This window comes from Equus asinus, chromosome 2 (assembly GCF_041296235.1).
Source record: "Equus asinus isolate D_3611 breed Donkey chromosome 2, EquAss-T2T_v2, whole genome shotgun sequence".
NCBI classification, from domain to species: Eukaryota; Metazoa; Chordata; class Mammalia; order Perissodactyla; family Equidae; genus Equus; species Equus asinus.
The window spans coordinates 31,962,886-31,982,087 of NC_091791.1; the positions used below are offsets into that span (position 1 = coordinate 31,962,886).

The following is a 19,202-nucleotide window of genomic DNA, read 5'->3' on the forward strand; positions in this document are numbered from 1 at the left end:
GCCACCCAATGATCCCCATGGTATCCAGAGAGAAGATCTCATCCTGAGTCTTCGAGCTGTGCTGGCTTCTACACCACGATTTGCTGAGGTGGGTCTAGCCAAGATTAAGGTATGTAGCATTAGCCCGTTGAAGTCTCTGAAGAAAGAACAGTAAAAACTGGGGGGAAAAGAAAGATCCAGTATATGTTTCAAGGTGTGACATCCTGCACATGTCTTCAGGCTTGTGTGGTAAGTAGAAAACTTTACCATCTCTTCCTTTAAAATAGTAATCTAGTCCCTATCTGGTGCTGTCTTTTGAAATCCTATAGCTTTGCCAACTAGCCCATTTTTCATGTCTCTGGAGATCTGGCCACATCTTGGCCAGAAAGTTGGCTTAGAGTCACAACTCCTGACTCAAGTGTAGCTCCTTAATGTAGCACCTACCCGTGGGGACTGATGCAGTAAGGACATGGTTGGCCTTGGTGTATCTGCAACACTCCCCATGTTAGGCTTCAGTTCTTCCTTCTCTCCCACAGTTCTTGCTGCCCCTGCTGATTGAGAAAGTGGATTCCGAGATTCTGAGTGCCAAGCTGGATTCTCTGCAGACTCTGGTGAGTGATTTTTCTCCTTCTAGGGTCCCGCTGCCTTTAGACAAATTAGGGATGCTAAAGGATTATAGATTCTTGGAGAGCCAGGGAACATTTCAGTGGGCTTCAAAAGAGGGATACCTCGGATCTGGGCCTGTATGTTGATTTAAAGCCCCCAACAGCAAATTATTTTGTCCTGTCATAACTGCATGGCAGCCAAGGAAAGGCTGACCAGGGCTCCCTCTTGATGCTTGTTCATTCGTCAGGCTGTGCTCTATTTTTCTGTGCCCTGGGTGGGACTGTTATAAAATCCTGCTGGTTTTTTTGCTGAGAGCCAGGCTCCTTCAGGTGCCATTACGCTGAGGTACCTGCATATCCTAGGAAGTCGAGTGTGTAGATAGCTGATACCTGCGTTTTCCTTGGCAGAATGCTTGCTGTTCTGTGTATGGACAGAAGGAACTGAAGGACTTCCTCCCCAGCCTTTGGGCTTCTGTCCGCAGGGAGGTGAGTGTTACCTAGATAAATTCACTACTGTTAACTCCCAGTTGTCAGGCATGAGGGGAAATAATACACCCTGTCCTTTTCCCTCTGTTGCTGTGCCTGGTTATTCAACAAGCAAGCAGTGGGGCACACTTCTAGTTGAATGAGAAGAGAGAGAGTTCCTACATGAGGGTCAGCTGCTTGGTGATGTAACTTGATCACTTTTGCACAGTGCCCACTTCTTGTCCTTCCATGGTAAGGAGCAGAGGTGATGACACCTATGGTACCGTACTGAATAGAGGGGGAGAGGAGGAGGCTTAGGGTAGGGGATCCCAATAGCCACTGCTCAAAGTTGGCATTCTGTTTCTCAAAATTATGTATATCAGTCCTGGTGAGAATACATTGGGTGAGAAGAAAGTCATTTGAGGGGTTAATTTTCATTGCTGTGCCCTAAAGGTTCTCAAACCCTCCCCTGCCTCCCCCAAAGGAAATAGGCAGTAGGTGGGTGGGGTATCACCTGGTGCAGGCTCACCTCAGTAGCCATGGGATCCCTCCCTGACAGGTGTTCCAGACAGCAAGTGAGCGGGTGGAGGCCGAGGGCCTAGCGGCCCTCCACTCCCTGACTGCCTGTTTGTCTCGCTCTGTGCTGAGGGCTGATGCTGAGGACCTCCTGGACTCCTTCCTTAGCAACATTCTACAGGGTAATGGGGCCATGGGAGCCAGAGAGGGCAGTGAGCACACTAGAGAGAAATTCCTTAAGGGCTGATGACCTTTCATGTGTAGCCCCCCATGTTCAGTGATTTGAGGGCTGGAGCCCTACTTGAAAACAATTTGAGTGGTAAGTGCTAGCAAACCGCCCAGGTCTCAGTTCTCCCATTTATATGGACTATGGGGCTCAGGCCATGCTTGGCCTGCGCCCAGGCCTGTGATGTGCTGCCTCTCTAGACTGCAGGCACCATCTGTGTGAACCGGACATGAAATTGGTGTGGCCTAGTGCCAAACTGCTGCAGGCTGCTGCAGGTGCCTCTGCCCGGGCCTGTGACCACATCACCAGCAATGTGCTGCCTTTACTGCTGGAACAGTTCCACAAACACAGTCAGGTAAGAGAGCAGGATCTTTTGAGGAAATGATGGTGCCTCTTGCTAGGGTCCCTTTCTCACAGAGAGAGAGAGCGCTAAGTGTTGAGCTTGGGCCTCGATAGTAGATGCTGGGTTTTGCTCCCACTAGCTGCTGCTGGTTCTCTTATTCACTCTTTTCCTGACACTCTTACATAAAAGGATAGTTCTCCCCACTTCCAGAGTAGCAGGATTGAAATCCTTTAAAATATTCTTTGACTCCAGTACCCCTTAAAACATTACAGAGCAACCAGCGGCGGACGATTCTTGAAATGATCCTGGGTTTCTTGAAGCTGCAACAGAAATGGAGCTGTGAAGACAAGGGTGAGGTCACCTTCCAGATGTGGTATTCTGGGGGCTGCTGAGTACTGAAGCCGATGAAGGAGGGAAGGCAAAGAGTGCCGTGGAGAAGTAGTCTAGAACAGTGGTCCTGTCGTTCCGAGGTTTAGCATAAGAACGCTTAATGGATGAGACCTCTATTTTTTTCCCAGTGTACTTCCTGAACACCCAATGGATTAAGCTCTTTCAATCTGCCCCAAGTTGTCTTTGCCTGACTGCTGAGTCAGGGCTTTCCTCTAACCTGGACTCTGTCTCTCCCTAGACGAAAGGCCTCTGAGTGGCTTCAAGGACCAACTGTGCTCACTGGTATTCATGGCCCTGACAGACCCCAACACGCAGCTTCAGCTTGTTGGTATCCGTACACTCACAGTCCTGGGTGCCCAGCCAGGTACACTTAAGGGAGAGAGAAAAGATAGGGGTATTGGTCCTTTCCTTGGAATTTTCTATCTTAAATGAAGAGCAGTCTTAATTTTCTAGTTCTCACTACAACTCTGGTTGACTTGGGATTTCTAATAGGACTTTTGGAAAGGCTGTGGTGGCTGCAGGGGAAGATGAGGTTTGTTTGCCCTTTTAACACAGGTCTCCTGTCATCCGGGGACTTAGAGCTGGCAGTGGGTCATCTATACAGACTGAGCTTCCTGGAGGAGGAGTCCCAGAGTTGGTGAGAATCTAAAGAAGTGACATAGAGCCAGCTGTTCCCTGCCTCTATGTTGGCAGCAACAGAACCAGCAAGGATGGACCAGGGCTCTGTGCTTCTGACCCTTGGCTCTCCCTAGGGGAGGTGGGCCCTGTGCTTGACTCTGGGTGCTAACCTGTTGGAGATGTGGGACTGCTGTCTCTTTTCTTGGGCATTAAGAAGCTCTGTCCAACTTAGCAGTGTAGGAACTTGAGTCCTGCTTTTCAGTAAGGCAGCCTCAGGAGCCCACACTCCTGAATCTGCCTAATGGCAGGCCTAGGCAAGAGAACAGTGGGCTAAGGCTTAGCTAATGCTCCTTTGCCCTGTGCCCCCAGCAGGGTAGCAGCACTGGAAGCATCAGGTACTCTGGCCACTCTCTACCCTCTGGCCTTCAGCAGCCACCTAGTGCCCAAGCTTGCTGAGGAGCTGTGCTTAGGTATGTGCCTCGGGTCTTCTGTGGCCTGCCCCTTCCTAGAGAGGCTTGGGGACATTCATGCTTGCCATCACACAGTAAAACTTTGTCTCCTGGGCTGCTTTCAGGGGAGTCAGATTTGGCCAGAGGGGATGGGCCCACCAAACACTCCCAGCATCTATGCTGTCTCCAAGCCTTGTCGGCTGTATCAACACATCCCAGCCTTGTCAAGGAGACTCTGCCTCTGCTGCTGCAGCATCTCTGCCAGATGAACAAAGGTAACTACCAAGAATCATCATCAAAGAGCTGGGCTGAATGGGGAGCTGTAGTCAAGCTTGGAGTTGATGCCTTTAAGGCAGTGGTTCCAATGGCAGCTATCCATGAGAGTCACATGGGAACTTTTAAATAAAATATTGATGCCTAGGCCTCACTGAGTCCAACTAAATCAATCTCTGAGGAGGGATGGGATTTTGGCAACAATAAGAGCGCTGCCCATGTGATTTGAATGTGGAACCAGAATTGAAAAGCACCACTCTCAGGCCATGCTACTCAAAATATGGTCCATCAGTCAGCAGCATGGGCATCATCTGGGAGCTTGTTAGAAGTGCAGAGTCTCAGGCCTCACTGATCAGTATCTGCCATTTTAACAGGAACTCCAGGTAACTCGTACACACATGCTGGTTTGAGAAGCACTGCTCCGAGGCATAAGTGACAGCAGCTTCTGCGTGCTCACTCACCATGGCCCTCACTAATTTCCTAAGCTCCCTGCTTTGCACTGCCCGGCCCTTGTGGTGGAGCCACTCAACAGTGGATGATCTACTGTTACATGGTAGAAAGAACACTGGCCTCTGAGTGTGGCCTGGGATTGATTCCTGAACTTTGCACTTACTGTCACCCTGGAAAAACCACTGGTAGTTTTCATTGAGCCCCCACATCCTCCTCTATAAAATGGGGGAAATGATACTTCTAGGATTATGAAAAATGAGAAAATGTATGTGAATGCTTCTGTTGCAGAGCCTAGCATAGAGCAGGTCTCCACTGTGAAGTGTGAATAGATGAACAAGAACATCCAAGAGAATAAAATGACTTGGTTCTTTAATAAGACACTCTTGGTCTCTTTAGTCACTCATCTTTGACTGTTCTTCCCATCTGCGCTAACTGAAATACCTGGAAGTGCTTTTGAGAAAACCTTACAGAGAACACTTTCTCACCCCACAGGGAATATGGCTGCAGGACCGAATGAAGTTATTGCTGTCTGTCAAAGCCTCCAGCAGGTGGCAGAAAAATGCCAGCTGGACCCCGAGAGCTGCTGGTATTTCCATCAGACAGCTATACCTTGCCTGCTTGCCTTGGCTGTGCAGGCTTCCATGCCAGGTAACTTTCTCCATCTCCCCTCCTACTCCTCCACTGGACCTCAGCCTTCCACCAGTGTTGACCAGCACTGCCACCTTTGGGGTACTGCTGGTATTGCATTTTGTACCATCAGAGGCTTACTTTGAATCCTTTGTCCCCAAATTGAGGTTTCACTTTAAGCAAAGGGTGCTGACCTGACCAGTGGCAGGAACCAAAATCCATTACTGTTAGCAATGCTCAAAAGGATGCACACCTTTTTTCCCTTTAATTACTATGTAAATAGTTTAGTTAGAATTAGGTTCTGAATCAAGCACACCTGGTTGGGCTTCATCTTCAACTCCACCACTTAGGTGAAGATATTTAGCCTTTCTAAGCCCATTTCCTCACTTGTAAGGGGGGAGATAAAGAGAAATGTCTCTATCACAGGGCATTTGGTAAGGATGAAATAAGATAATGCATAGTGCCTGGGAACACAGTATGTATAGTAAATCAATGGTAGCTGCTATAATAAGGACCTATGAAGATAAATCCATGTAATCTCTAAGTTTTTGAAGACTTTAACGTAACTATTTCTGATGTTAAGAACGTTCATATTAGCTAGCCTTATTTTCCATTGTTGCCCAGGCTAAGGACTGTACACAGAATTCTTGAGAGCTCTCTGTGGCCCATGTTTGACCACTCCTGTTTCTGGTGCCTTGCTGGTTCTCAGGGCTACAGCAGTACTAGGGAACAGGTTAGGAACTGCTGATCTTGTGTCATGATGATCTGAACCACATCTCATCATCTGAACCACAGTCAAGGCCTTGTCATTGTGTGTGTGTTGTTTTGATCTTGCAGGGAAGGAACACTCAGTTCTGAGAAAAGTGCTGTTGGAGGATGAGGTCTTGGCCGCCATGGTATCTGTCATTGGCACTGCCACCACACACTTGAGCCCTGAGTGAGTATAATCATGGATGTGGCTTGATCCCAGAAAGGATGGCAGTCTTGGGAAGAAGGAGCAGACAGCTGCCTCCTGAGCTGTCCTTTTCCCCAGAATCAAATATGGAGGCAGTTATTCGTTCTCTAAGTTTTGCTGGCAAAAGAGGAAGGGGCTTTTAGCACCATGGACTGTGGGGGTGGGTGGACCACGGACTAATGTAGCTGCAGATGTGCAGAAGAATCGCCTGTGGAGCAATTTTTAACTATACATTTTCTCTCTAGATTGTAAGCTTCCAGGAGAACAGGGACTTGGTCTGGTTCACTGCTGTATCACCAGGGCCTAAAATGGGAACGGTTCCTGGCATATAACATGTGCTGAATTAATATTTGTTGAATGCATGAATGACCACACTCAGGCCCGTTGACTCAATGACTCTATTGGGAACCTCAGGGCTGCTTTAGAACCCTGGCTCCTTGGTGATATCTAGTGCTCTACCCTCAGCTTAGCTGCCCAGAGTGTCGCCCGCATTGTGCCTCTCTTCTTGGATGGCAACATCTCCTTTCTGCCTGAAAACAGCTTCCCTTGCAGATTCCAGCCATTCCAGGTGAGGGTCTGATGGATCAGATGGGGAAGAATACTGGGACTTCTGTCCTTCCAATTTGTAGGGCTAATCTGGGATGAGTATTGGGGCAGACAAGCCTATTGCTGGCAGGACAGGCTCTAGGGCTCTTTTTCCTTTGTAGGATGGCTCCTCAGGGCAGAGGCGGCTAGTTGCACTGCTTATGGCCTTTGTCTGCTCCCTGCCTCGAAATGTAAGTGGGCACATTTGAGGAGTACTCTAGTTTAACCCTGACAAGGGGAGGTGGGTCCCAGGTGACTTCTGGGCTGAAATTTGTCACAGGCTAAGCTGATCTGCTCTCCCCACTGGAGAATTTAGTTCTTGTCCATCCTGGCCCCTGCTGCCACTTTCTGCTCTCTTAGAGTTCAGGTGTTCTCTGGGTTCCTTACACGGCCAGGTTTTCTGCAGGTGGAAATCCCTCAGCTGAACCAACTCATGCGGGAGCTTTTAGAGCTGAGCTGCTGCGACAGCTGCCCCTTCTCCTCTACCGCCGCTGCCAAGTGTTTTGCAGGACTCCTCAACAAGCACCCTGCAGGTACTAGAATGAGGCTGCAGGTCGGAGCCTCCCTGATTCAACTACCGATGAATCTTGAAGTTCAGTCCTCCGCCTCTTTAAAAGTGTTCTATCTAGTTGTGTCATCCTACTCCCTACAGGAAGCTATTTGGGATAATTCTTTAGTAGAAGTAGACAGCTCTTTTCAAATGCCAGCACTCATGCATCATGAGAACACCAGGGTCTCACACTGGTGTGCTAGAGCTGAGTGGGCAAAGTCCACAGCCAAAATGATATTGTTCTTTTCTAATGGCTTCTCAGGGAGCTCTGCATTTAAATGATTTACATCCTTTGTTGTTAAAGGAAAAACACGTAGCCTTCGTACCAACATTTCCTCCCTCTTTAGGGCAACAGCTGGATGAATTCCTACAGCTGGCTGTGGACAAAGTGGAGGCTAGGCTGGGCTCTGGGCCCTGTCGTACTCAGGCCTTCACATTGCTTCTCTGGGTAAGGAGTTGGAATGGATTCTGGCTAGAGAGAGACAATTATGTCTGGTTAAATAAAATTTTTCCATTTGACCTTGAACCGTAAGCATACTTCTTTGACTGCCATGCCCTGACTGTTCTCTTCTAATTACAGGTAACAAAGGCCCTACTGCTCAGATATCATCCTCTCAGCTCCTGCCTTACAGACCGGGTAAGTCCATTCTGGAGACAGGAGAACCTAGGACCTAAACAGGAACTTCCTGTTGATCCTTTTCCTCCTAGTAACAACTGCCATTCTCCTCTGGGTATTTAAGATTCTTCTCCCCTGATGTACCTCAAAGGCTCCTTTTTCTCCAGCTCATGGGGCTCCTGAGTGATCCAGAACTAGGCCCAGCAGCAGCTGATGGCTTCTCTCTGCTCATGTCTGACTGCACTGATGTGTTGACTCGTGCTGGCCATGCTGAAGTGAGGATCATGTTCCGCCAGCGGTTCTTCACAGATAATGTGCCTGCTTTGGTCCAGGGCTTCCATGCTGCTCCCCAAGGTGAGGAGTCTAAAAGAAAGGCCCCAGAATGTAGACCTCTCCTTTGCTCAGGCCACATTCTCCAAAATAATTCAGGACCTCAATGCTTGTTTCCAGATTCTTGTCCCACTCTTTCCCTTTCCTGGGCATATCTTGCTTATTCTGAGCTTGAGGGGCCTTTTTTTTCTAACCACTTTGTAGGCTGATGTCGCAACTTTATGAGGGATTAGAGTCGAATTCTCAAGCTGTACATTTGTGCAGTTTCTCCCAATCTTTTCCATTTTTTACAGATGTGAAGCCAAATTACCTGAAGGGTCTGTCTCACGTACTTAACAGGCTGCCTAAGCCTGTGCTCTTGCCAGAGCTGCCCACGGTAAGCCTTGCAGTCAGAGCCTCTAAGCAAGGGACCAAGCCATTGTTCCCCAGCTGGGGCTAGAAAGGGGAGGAGGAGAACCAGGCTCATCACCTATGTGGTCATCCCCACTTTTCCTGTGCCCCCTTAGCTGCTTTCCTTGCTGCTGGAGGCCCTGTCCTGCCCCGACTCTGTGGTCCAGCTCTCCACCCTCAGCTGCCTTCAGCCTCTTCTATTGGAAGCACCCCAAGTCATGAGTCTTCACATTGACACCCTCGTCACCAAGTTCCTGAACCTCAGCTCTAGCCCTTCCATGGTGTGTTGAGCCCCAACAACTCTTGGACACCTACGTCTCTCCTTCATGGGTCTCCCCTCACCTCCTTGTGGTTGTGTTCCAGGCTGTCCGGATTGCCGCACTGCAGTGTATGCATGCTCTCACTCGCCTGCCCACCCCTGTGGTGAGTACCTCAGATGTCCCTCTCTGACCTGAAAACTTAGAAGAGCCAGAGAAGTACCTTTTTGCCATAGTCAAGTGGGACTGGCCGCCCTGCTGTGTGACTCACGTATGAACTACAGGGTACGGATAGGCAGGGGTTGCCTGACTACCCTATAATTGAATGGCCATCCTACCACATAGCATACGTTGGAATCACTAAATAGGAAGAATATTAGTTGTAGAGTCAGAGAAGCAGCTTTAGGTTGCCTTGATTGAGCAAAGCTAAGATTAACTCTTCTAACTCCACAGCTGCTGCCATACAAACCACAGGTGATCCGGGCCCTAGCCAAACCCTTGGATGACAAGAAGAGACTGGTGCGCAAGGAAGCAGTGTCAGCCAGGGGAGAATGGTGAGTTTTTAGGTCATGGGGAGAGAGGGGATTAAAATGAGCCTTACCACTAATGCTGCCAACATTCTTCTTGCCTACAGGTTTCTGCTGGGGAGCCCTGGTAGCTGAGCCCTCTGTCCTGGCCTAGACTGTTCTGACAGACAATCTTACCTAGAATTACTAACTATTGAGCCATCTTGCCCAGGGCAGGGAGACCACCGGCCTTTGATTGCCTTTCCCACGGACACGGCACAAATGCTGGGCCTCTGTTGCATGACTGTCCAAGAAACATAGGAATCCTGATTTCTAATGAATTTGTGAAGTAACTGAGTGTGAGACCACTTGTATTTGAGGAAAGATCTTGGTCTTGGGGCTCTTCCATTTATGTGTCAGGAAAAGGGGGATATGCTGCTGAGGGGTTAATGCTGATGCGTGTGGCCCTGAGGACCAGGGATGGTGGGTGTTGTGTACCTGCTGGAGAATAAAGATTTCTTTTGGTAATGGGCTTTTCAGATGTTCCCCCCTCCCTCTTACTTATGTGCCTCAGTAGCACATAACCAGAAGCATCACTGCATCTGCTAGGAGAACAGTAATGACAAGGATTGGCCAAGAATTTTTCAGGGCATCCAACCCCTCCAAGTAGGGCACAGGTGGCATGACCAGAACACCTACTCACTAGGCCTTGACCCTGACTTTCCCCTTCCCTGCCCTACAATAAAGGCAAAGAATGAGAAGCTACATACCTTTAAAAACCAAATACCTTTATTTTTGCTCCCTTCAGCAGCATGTGAGAAGTGGCAGTGACCTCAGCAGTAGGCCTGGTATCTTTGCCCTGTTGAGAAGCCAGGATCTCAGCTCTACCATTCAGGTGTTTTCTCAGACAGCAAGTGGAAGAGGTGGTGGCCAACCCCAGTGCTGTGACCTGGAGGAGGGTGGGGGTCAGCACCTGGCAAGGTTGCTAGCTGCCTAATCTCCAGGCTGGGGCTGGAGCGTCTGTTTGCCTGAGTAAAGGGACATCAGTCCTAGGATTTTCCCACATGGTGCCTTGCTTCTGCAGTGGCCAGGAGATGGGTCCTTGAGCTGTCCCTGCATGGTACCCTAAGGCAGGCCCACTGGTTCTTTATGCTCAAGGATTCCAAGAAGCTACCCTTGGAGGCCGTTGAGACAACACAGGAAGCAGAGTGATGCTCACGTTGTGGCTGACATAATCCAGCTCACACTGCCATCACAGAGGTTGAGTGAGCGGTCACCCAGGGAGGGGGGTCCCAGCTCATTCCGTTCCCATGGGGCAGGTGACTGGAAGGTAACAGCACCCGAGTAAGCCAGTGCCTACAAGAGAAGATAGAAATGTCTGAGTTCTTGGTCTTCCTTCCTAATCCTCCTTCCTCAGCAAGGATACAATGAAGACATCTTGAAGCTACCTTGGCATTAGTCACAAAGGTGACAAAAGTTCTAATTTTGTCCCCAAAATGTGCCCTCCAGTGCTGGAAGGCCTTTAGAGGTTTCAAGCTAAATTTCTAAGGGGCCAGTGCAAGCACAGTGACAGGCAGGAGTATAATGAGGATGGGACAGGGAGATGGCAGGTACTTATGGTCACCTACTTAGTTCTGCCTCAGTAGCTGCAATTTGAAAAATGACTTACCCTTGTCTCCTGGGCTAAGGGAGCTAGCTTCATGTATTGTCTTAGGACCTCTATCACAAATAGATTACTTCAATCCCATAAATTACTGGCTTGAACTGCCGACTGCCATACACAGGAGAGGTGATCGGTGGCCACCATACCCTACCCTGGAGGTCCCTTCTTAAGAATAGAGGGGATTCTACTGTAGTCATCTGTAGGCCTCATCTACTACTTAAACCACAAAGTTTTGGCCTTAAGCCCCTTTGGCTCAAATGAGCCATGATCTCTTTTCCTAGAGTGTAGATCTGCACTGTCCCATATGGTAGCCACTAGCCACACATGCCCATTTAAATTGGGAAAATTCAATTAATTGGTACATTAGCCACATTTCAAGTGCTCAGCAGCCACATGTGACTAGTGGCTAATGTCTTAGCATAGGCCTGGAACATTCTTCTCCTCACAGAGAGTTCTATCACACAGCACTGGTCTAGATGTTTTACTTTACCTTCCTGTGTCCACACCCAGGAATACTTTCCAGTTGTCCAAGCAGCCATAGTTGTAATGATTCCTAAAAACCTAGAGCCAAGAAAAAACATGTTTCTACAAACCCTTTACATAATCCCCTTCTAATTTTCAAGCCTAAATTGGCTAAGTGAAAGCTCAGCTAGGCAAATTCTGGTCTTTTAGGATGCCTGCCCTAGTTGGCCCTAACCATAGCCTCTGTTCACAGGGCATCAGGTTCAGTTACCCACCCACCCCTCCACCCCAAGCACTCAGCCCTACTCACTTTGCCCTTGGCCCGCAGCCGACAGCTCTCCTTCCTGTTGGTGAGCCTTTCGATACTAGTTTCACCTCGACTGATGAGAACAGCATGCCATACAGTTAGGGCACCCAGGGCAAGTGCCACAGAACTAAGAAGAGAGGCAAAGATTGGTGGGTGAGCTTAGAGGGGGCTGGAGGCTACAAGTAGGTCTGAAAATGAGCTGAGCAATAATGACTGGCTAGGGACCTCTCTGCCTAAGTCTTCCTTACTCCCAGCCTATACATCCTAGAGGAACTTTGACTTCACTGTCTATAAAAACGATCAACATGAGCTAAAAATAACTTATGTGGAAAGGAGAGTGGGGAGAGAAGTCTGTATTACTAATCATAGTGGGAAACAGCAGAGGGTAGTAAAAGCACCAGGGGTTAGAATGGGATGGCACGAAACTCAGATTCCAGCTCCACCACTCCTCGCCATGCATCATGCCACAAATCACTTCACCCCTACTTCACTACTACTGGGCGGTTTTCCTCATCTATAAAATGCAGTCACCTATCCTTTAGGTAGGAAATTAACTTACCTTGGCACATAACACACACTCAGTGCCATTATCCTTAGTGTTCCCTGCCCCAAAATGCTGAAGAAAATTCAGCACTGACTCTTTGCCAATGTAAACTGGACTAAGAGCAGCAGCAATTCACACAGGGATGGGTTCCTATCTGCATGTGGGCACCTCAAAAGGTTTCTCTGAAGCTGCCCCTCCCTTAAAATAAAAAAAATGAGAATTGGATACCTGCACAGGAACCAGAGGTAGACAAGACTCTTGTGCGTTACCCTTTCTCGGAAGGAGAAGGTGGGTGGTGGGGTCTGGTGATAAGTCTAGAAAAAGAAAACAGCAATGTCTGGCTCATTTGCTCTGCTGGTCTCCAGCAGAGCCCCCTGCACCTTCAGGCAGGGAAGTGATGCAAGCCCAGGATAAGCAAATAGGGGGTTATGCCACACAGGAGTCAGGGCAGCAGCCAGATGGGTGGACCAAGCCCAGCGGCATCATCATGTGGACAAACACTGGGCAGAGTGGATCTGGACAGGATGGCAAAGCACAGGAGGAGCCAACCCTGGGCATGTCAATTTGACAACACAAATGGGGCTCCAGGGGAAGCCACTCCACTCCCCAGCTAGAACTCGCACTGTGTGGCTGCAATCCCCAGAGAGGACCAGACCCACAACCAGAATGGAATGACTGGAGGGAGGAGAACTGTGAGCTCCACTCAGGACCAAAAGGGCAGCAGAGGTACAATTATGAGCCCAAGATCTGCTCAGAATAAGGAGTCCTAAATGGCCCAAGGAGAAGGAAGGATCCTGATGTGGACGCAGACAGACCAGGAGCACAGGATGATCAGACTGGCCAAGCCTGATCTCTGTCCCCTGGAACCCCATTACACAGACTAACACAGACTCCTTGCTGCTCAGGCCATCACCAAGGTGGAGTCTTTGCTCAGCCCAAAGAAGGTGATAATGGGATAGAGAGCCAAAAACCAAGGACTTCCAGCTTGCCCTCAGGCCACTTAGTCTGCCCACAGCAAACAGTCTCCCACAACACCCCCAATCTCTTGTGGCCGCTCAGCCAGCCTCCACAACTCGACTAGCAGGTGGGCCCAGTAGCCTCAGCAACTCTATACCCCCTGGCCTGAGCAGCAGGAGGCAGTGGGGTGGGGACAGCCCACCTGGTTGGTAACCGCCTGCAGTTTGTTCTTGTCGAGCTGTTTCATTTTCTAAGGGGATGGAAAACAGTGCTGGTTATACTCTCAGGCCTCTAGGATGGCGTGCTACCTGCCCCACTCCTTAGGGACAGATGCCACTCCCCAAAGTTCTCTCTACTGAGCTGCCCTGCTCCTCATGATGGGCTCACCTCGATGGCAGCATAAGCCTCCCGGAAAAGGTCCCAACTTCCGTAGCTGCAGTAGACACAGCCCAGAGTCATGAAAAAGCAGAAAGAGAAGAAGTACCGATGGTTATAGTGGCCCACACAGTTGTTTAGCCAGGCTGGTGGAGGAAGGGTTAAGGACAAGATCAAACACACAATTTCAGGGGGTGTCCAGGTTCATGGTTCATCCTTGCTTCATGATGATATCATCCAAGCCCAGGGCTTCCAGTCACCGAGAACTATTTTCCAAAGACAGGAAAATATGGGACTTTCCAGAGGTTGAGGTGAAAGTGTTAAAGCTCTTCAGAGCCCTCACAAGTCCCAACAGGAAACCATGAAAACTGAAATCCTTCAGTAAAATGAATCTGCTAGTACTTCAACCTAGCTGGGCTGAACCAGACATCTGTATGGGACAGGAAAGGGGGACCAATGGCTCTATCTGGTACAGCCAGCAGACAACCACTAAAGCCCAAACATTTCTTTCCATTCATCAGATGTTAGCATGACAGTCTACAAAAGAAAGAACTGTTAGAATAGATGCCTTGCTCCAAGAAGATCCAGCCCAGAGAGTCTGTAAGCCTGCGCCCCCCCGGAGATGGTCAGCCCTCACAACTCCTCCTCCACTAACTTCTCGTGAGCCCAGTATTTCTGCAGGGTGATGCTAGAAGCCTTAGGTTTGTGGCCCTTAACCTGTGCAGTGCTCTGGAGCTAAAGGAGGCCTCAGGCAGAAGAAATAATAAAAGGATACGGCAGTGATGATCCATCTTCAGCACACACCTGTGAGGGAGGGACACACGCTCTGTTACGGTGGCCAGGGTTCTTGAGATGTCAGTGCCAATCCTTTCCTACAAGGACCAGCATCCTGCTGAGGTGGAAAGGGCACAGACTTTGAAGACAGCCAGGCCTTGCTTTAAACCCTGCTTCATTGGCTACATGATACTGGACAAAGTAACTCATCTCTGAACCTCAGTTTCCACAAGTGGTGATAACGCCTAACTCTCAGGACCAGGTGTCACATTGCCTGGCACATCACAGGGGCTTCACAAATGTCTTATCAAACTCCAGGTCTAGGTTTGGCCTGGGGCTACAGCAAAAGGGTCACAGCTGGGGTTCCCAGAGAGCAAAGGCAAGACCCACCTGTTACAGATGCTGCAGTGGTGTGTTCGAGCTGGCTTGGGGTAAATGCACTTCTTACAGATGGAGACTGTTGCGATATCAGTCCGGCCCTGTACAAAGGGAGGAAAACATTGTGACAAGCACCATCATGTGGCAGCACCAGTTCTGTACCCCAAAGGCTACCAAGGCACTCTCCCTCCACTCCTGGGACTGGCTCCTACATCGTGCAGTTCTCTCCTTCCCCCATGCCCCAAGGGACCCACCTGGGGTGGGTATCCAGGTGGAGTGGTGATGGCCTGGTAGTAATGGAAGACGATGAGGATCAGATTCCAGTGACTATAGAAGAAATGCCAGCAGAGTCGGGGCACTGAGTAGGTTCGGAGGATGAGGGGCAGGACACATAGGTAGGCAATGGCCACAATGGAACTGGTCAGCACGATCACCAGCACCACAAACACCTGCCAACACCAGTGAGGTCAGATAGATGCAGAGAGACAGCTTGCCAACACCTAACGTAGACTCAGGAATTTCCCAGGGAGGCAGGGGGACTGGCCTCCAAAATCCAGTGTGAGTCCATCAACACACGTCCCTCTGCCACCCCAAAACATCCCTTTTCCCGCTCCCTGGGCATCACTCACCACCCCACACCAGCGGATCATGTTGTCCACCAGCCAGTAGATGGGCTCAAAGGCAGCATCGATAGCAGCGTCACTGCTACCAAAGGAGTTGAAGAGCAGGGAGCGCAGGCAGACCTTGCCATAGCGCCAGCGCTGTACCAGGCCCCGGAGCAGAGGTGGGCGGCGGCGCCTGTAGCCCAGGAGCAGAAGCAGGCGCAGGCAGAGGCGGGCGGGGCCCAGCAGCAGGCTCCGCTGGCCCCGCATGGCTCCTAGGAGAGCACACCATTGTGAGGGGCCAGCCTAAGTCCGTCCCTCCCCACCTCACTGGTGGAAGAGGCCCAGAGTACCAGCTTAGAGGCAAAGACCTAAGACTGAACCCCAGCTGGGCCAGTCACCAGCTGTGGGATGTAGGAAAGTCACTTCACTTCTCTACGGAACGTGTGATGACAGTGTCTCAACCAGGTTAGAGGGGGTAGGGTCTGGAGGCTCTGAGGCTACAGAAATCCTACTTACATTCCACCACGTGGTTGCACAGGAAATCCAAGATGATGCACACCTAGAGTAAAGGGCCACAGTAAAGGGGTGAGGGAAGAGGCAGGTATCTCCAAGCCAAAGCAGGGTCTTTAGTGTCTGTGCCGACAGACCACTGAGTGGAGCACGGCCAATGTGCAAAGCTGCTCACTGTGGCTCTGTGGGCATGACCACTGTAGCAGAGGCTTCCCGGGGTCTTTTGTCTGCCCTAGCCCATCAACCTACCTCCTAACAACTGCTCTTCATTAAAGAACAGGCAGTGAGTGCACAGCATGTGGACCCTGCACCTAGATCTTCCCTGGTGCTATGTGAGTCTTGGCAAAAGATACTTAGCCTTCTTACTCCCTCTGGGCCGAGGTTAGAGGCCACCAGACCCAGCTGGTAGCATGAGGGTCCTTGAGTCTTGTCAGGACAGCTCAGCTACCCCTTGCAGGACATAAGATGCTTTGTTTCCAATTCCAGTCTCAGCCCCACACCAAGGACACAGAAGTCAAGACAAATTCAGGTATTCAGAGCAGAATAACACCACAGGCAGGAGACCACTGGCAGTGGGAGGGGGCCTCCATTATGAGCCATGCTGCTGGCTCATAAAGACCAGAGGGCCTGCCCGCTCTGTGATGAGTCTCCCCTGCCTTGTTCTAGCTGGACACTCAAGACCCTTTTCTGCGGTTGCTGCCCTTGGCCCCAAGCTTCCCAACCAGCCTTCCCAGCTCTTTAGCCCTCCACACAGTTCCTCTGCAAGCGCCTTCATCTCCTCTACGTGGTCTCCACCTCATCCAACAGCCCTGGGAGATCACCTGCCCACAAGACTCAGATTCCTTCAACGATAGTTTCATCAACTCCACAGATTAAAGTCCTCACCAGGAAGGAAATTATCCGATTTTCCCCTAGGGCTACTTTGTCCTCAGCAACTCCACTGACTTATTTAACAGGCAGCTCGAAACTCAGCAGAAACTGGAGGAGGCTGCTCCCCTGTGGGGATGGTTTCAGTTCAGTAACTGGAGCAAAGTACTCTCCTTGCACTTGGCTCATCCCCACAGAGGCCTTTCAAAGAAAACATTTAATTACCTCCTTCCACAAACTCTGTAACAATCTAAGGCAAAAAAAGATTCAGCAGACAAGGCCAGCAGAGAAAAAGAAAGATAATTCAGTAGGGACCTACTCTCCACACCAGGACAAAGAAACTGGCCACTCCCATCACTTCCTAAGAGCTAAGAGAATGAAGGGGCAATGTAGAAAAGGGAAAAAGAAAACCTCAAACTTCCTTCCTCCTTTGAGTGGGACTCCTATTGTTTGGAATCATGGTTTGGCTTGAAGCTTGAATTTTCAAAATAGCATACAGCCACAACCAAACGTAAGAGTGGGACAAAACATTTTACCCCACATCCAATCCAGGTGGCTCAGATTGCCCACACCACTGTTCATTCCCTTACCATGGCTAATGGAGTTTCCTACTTACAATAGCTTGCAAATAAGATGCATTCCTCATCTGTAATAAACATGAATTATATACCATCTCTCCTTTCTACCAAAAAAACCTTCCTGCTCAGATTCTCCACTTTTTGGAATGTTCTCAACCACCTCCAGAATTCCTGAGCTCTACAGGAAATGCCTGCCTCAAGGACTCGATTTACCAACTCTCATCTGCCCCATAACTTGCCTACTTAGGGTTCAGTTCTGCCCTTAAGCAGTTCTGTGACCTTGGGTGAATCTCCGGCAAATCTCCAAACTCTACTGAGGCGCAGTTTCCTTGTGTTCCTATTCAGTGAAGGGGTAGGATTAAATGCTAAGGTCCCTTCCAATTCCACCCCTTTATTATTATTCCATATATACACTTGGTAAGATATAAATGAAATGTTTATAAAGTACTTAGCACAATACCTGGATCATGGAAGTATACAATAAATACTTGTTGAATGAATGACCTAGAGGGATGCTGAAGAGGAAAGGCTGGCCAGATGTCTATCTGTCCCACAAATAACAAGGGCACTCCTGCCAATGTGATAACACTAAATAAGTGTCTGCTGCTATCATTCTTCATGATCAACAAAGAGAGAAATAGAAACTGTTCTAAGAATTGTAGACTTAAGGGCTAGAAGGCATTTTAGAAAATAAGTCCAATGAGAAATCAACCCAAATAGGTAAACAGAACGCTTGTAGATGCAGAGCTACAGATCAGATTTGAGCTAACAAAGTCTGAAGCCAAACTTCCCCTCATTTTAGCTTGTGGTGTTTGGGCGGGGGGGGGGGGGGGGGGGGGACGACGGGTAGTCCATGGGGCCACAACTAAACATGCGGAGTTTTCCTCTGAGGAAACTGAGGTAAAGCAGAACTCAAAAAAATTGTGTGTGGTGTGGGGAGGGCAAGGAAACAATGCAAAGCACATCTTCACCCCAAGCACAAGCCGTGAGCACTCTGATCCCTCAGCAGTAGCCACAGGCCATGGTAACATCTCCACCAAATTAGAGGGGACTGCAGGCCACAGCAGTCTCCTCTTCCCAAGGCTCTAAGTCAACTGTTTCCCAAGGGGAATCCGGATTTGGGGGGCGGGAGGCGTGCAGAAGGAGGGACAGATTCCAAAACCACTAGAAGGTAGAGAAAACTGAGATGAAAGTCAGGGCAAATCTCATCTGGACAAAGATGCTCTTCTCAGTATGTTCGCAGTCTCAAGCAACAGAAGTCAATCATCAAGAGCATTTTATTCACGTGCAGACTCCCCTTCTGGACTAACGTGCCAGGAAGAGAAAAAGTTTAAGGAAAGGCTCACCCTGGAGCTCCGCTCAAGAGGATCCAACTGCAAGATGGGAAGCTGCAGTTAGAAAAACCGGGAAAAGGTTTTCTCAATGAGGGTGGCGTGGTCAAAGCGTGATGGACTGGAAGTCAAAAAACTCAGGTTCCGCTTTGGGGTCTACCTTGAACTATCTTCGAGACACTGGACAAGTCAAACCCCATCTCTGGATCTGAGTTTCTAAATCTGTGAAATGGGCGAGTTGGGTAGGGAACCTCCTCCCAGCTCCGCACGTTACAGCTGCCCGGAGGGTGCGCTCCGCCTCGCTGGAGGGCAGGGCCGTGCAGGGAGGGGCGAGGAGAGAGCAGGAACCCGGGCTCACCAGAGGGCCCCGGAACAGGGCCTGACCCTAGAAAAAGGGACAGGACTGGGGAGCAAAGGCCGCGGCTTCGCTCTTACCTGCCGACTCCTCAGTCAGCCAAATCGAACCCCGCAACCTCCGCCGCCGCTCACGGCCACCTCCTCCAGCTGTGCGGCCCAACCCGGCCCGGCTCAATCAGTCCAACCATCGCCCGCCGCCCACAGCGCCAGCCTGCAAACCCGGACCCGCCACCAACCCATCCTCGACCACAGGCGCAGGCGCGCGCGGACGCGTTCCGAAGCTCCGCCCCCGCTCCCTTCCCGAGGCAACTTGGGAAATGGAGTGTACCCACTCAAGGAGGCCCTCGGAGATCACGTGACAAAT

General features: G+C 49.9%; 2 protein-coding genes across 19 annotated transcripts in view; one reads left to right on the forward strand and one right to left on the reverse strand.

Annotated features, from left to right (window-relative positions):
• MMS19 (MMS19 homolog, cytosolic iron-sulfur assembly component) overlaps positions 1–9,658 on the forward strand; it is a 30,310-nt gene extending 20,652 nt beyond the window's left edge. For 2 of the 5 annotated variants that reach the window (XM_014862704.3, XM_070486025.1), the window contains exons 9-31: positions 2–88; positions 516–590; positions 993–1,070; positions 1,609–1,747; positions 1,992–2,146; positions 2,407–2,485; positions 2,763–2,888; positions 3,080–3,161; positions 3,512–3,612; positions 3,717–3,866; positions 4,807–4,962; positions 5,779–5,878; positions 6,362–6,464; positions 6,604–6,672; positions 6,888–7,014; positions 7,379–7,479; positions 7,612–7,668; positions 7,815–8,001; positions 8,271–8,353; positions 8,484–8,648; positions 8,731–8,790; positions 9,078–9,178; positions 9,259–9,658. In XM_014862704.3, the coding sequence (XP_014718190.2) occupies positions 2–88; positions 516–590; positions 993–1,070; positions 1,609–1,747; positions 1,992–2,146; positions 2,407–2,485; positions 2,763–2,888; positions 3,080–3,161; positions 3,512–3,612; positions 3,717–3,866; positions 4,807–4,962; positions 5,779–5,878; positions 6,362–6,464; positions 6,604–6,672; positions 6,888–7,014; positions 7,379–7,479; positions 7,612–7,668; positions 7,815–8,001; positions 8,271–8,353; positions 8,484–8,648; positions 8,731–8,790; positions 9,078–9,178; positions 9,259–9,286 (2,409 nt within the window). In that variant the 3' untranslated portion in view covers positions 9,287–9,658. The remainder of the gene's footprint in view (position 1; positions 89–515; positions 591–992; positions 1,071–1,608; positions 1,748–1,991; positions 2,147–2,406; positions 2,486–2,762; positions 2,889–3,079; positions 3,162–3,511; positions 3,613–3,716; positions 3,867–4,806; positions 4,963–5,778; positions 5,879–6,361; positions 6,465–6,603; positions 6,673–6,887; positions 7,015–7,378; positions 7,480–7,611; positions 7,669–7,814; positions 8,002–8,270; positions 8,354–8,483; positions 8,649–8,730; positions 8,791–9,077; positions 9,179–9,258) is intronic. The other 3 variants (XM_014862705.3, XM_070486020.1, XM_044753018.2) reach the window with 3 other exon arrangements.
• Positions 9,659–9,897: 239 nt separating this feature from the next.
• Positions 9,898–19,145, reverse strand: ZDHHC16 (zinc finger DHHC-type palmitoyltransferase 16). Of its 14 annotated transcripts, none has more exons than XM_070486087.1 (14): positions 18,917–19,104; positions 18,497–18,538; positions 15,712–15,754; positions 15,220–15,467; positions 14,845–15,039; positions 14,603–14,691; positions 14,214–14,242; positions 13,451–13,584; positions 13,266–13,313; positions 12,335–12,420; positions 11,566–11,689; positions 11,284–11,354; positions 10,350–10,486; positions 9,898–9,989 (listed from the first exon to the last, which is right to left on the reverse strand). In XM_070486087.1, exons 4-13 carry the CDS (start codon positions 15,460–15,462, stop codon positions 10,372–10,374), a joined length of 1,134 nt encoding a protein of 377 aa, XP_070342188.1. In that variant the 5' UTR covers positions 15,463–15,467; positions 15,712–15,754; positions 18,497–18,538; positions 18,917–19,104; the 3' UTR covers positions 9,898–9,989; positions 10,350–10,371. The 14 variants fall into 14 exon arrangements, with proteins under 14 accessions (XP_070342188.1, XP_070342176.1, XP_070342167.1 ...); XM_070486075.1 differs by having other exon boundaries at positions 9,898–10,079; XM_070486066.1 differs by lacking the exon at positions 18,497–18,538 and having other exon boundaries at positions 9,898–10,079; positions 18,917–19,138.
• Between the last annotated feature and the right edge of the window lie 57 nt (positions 19,146–19,202).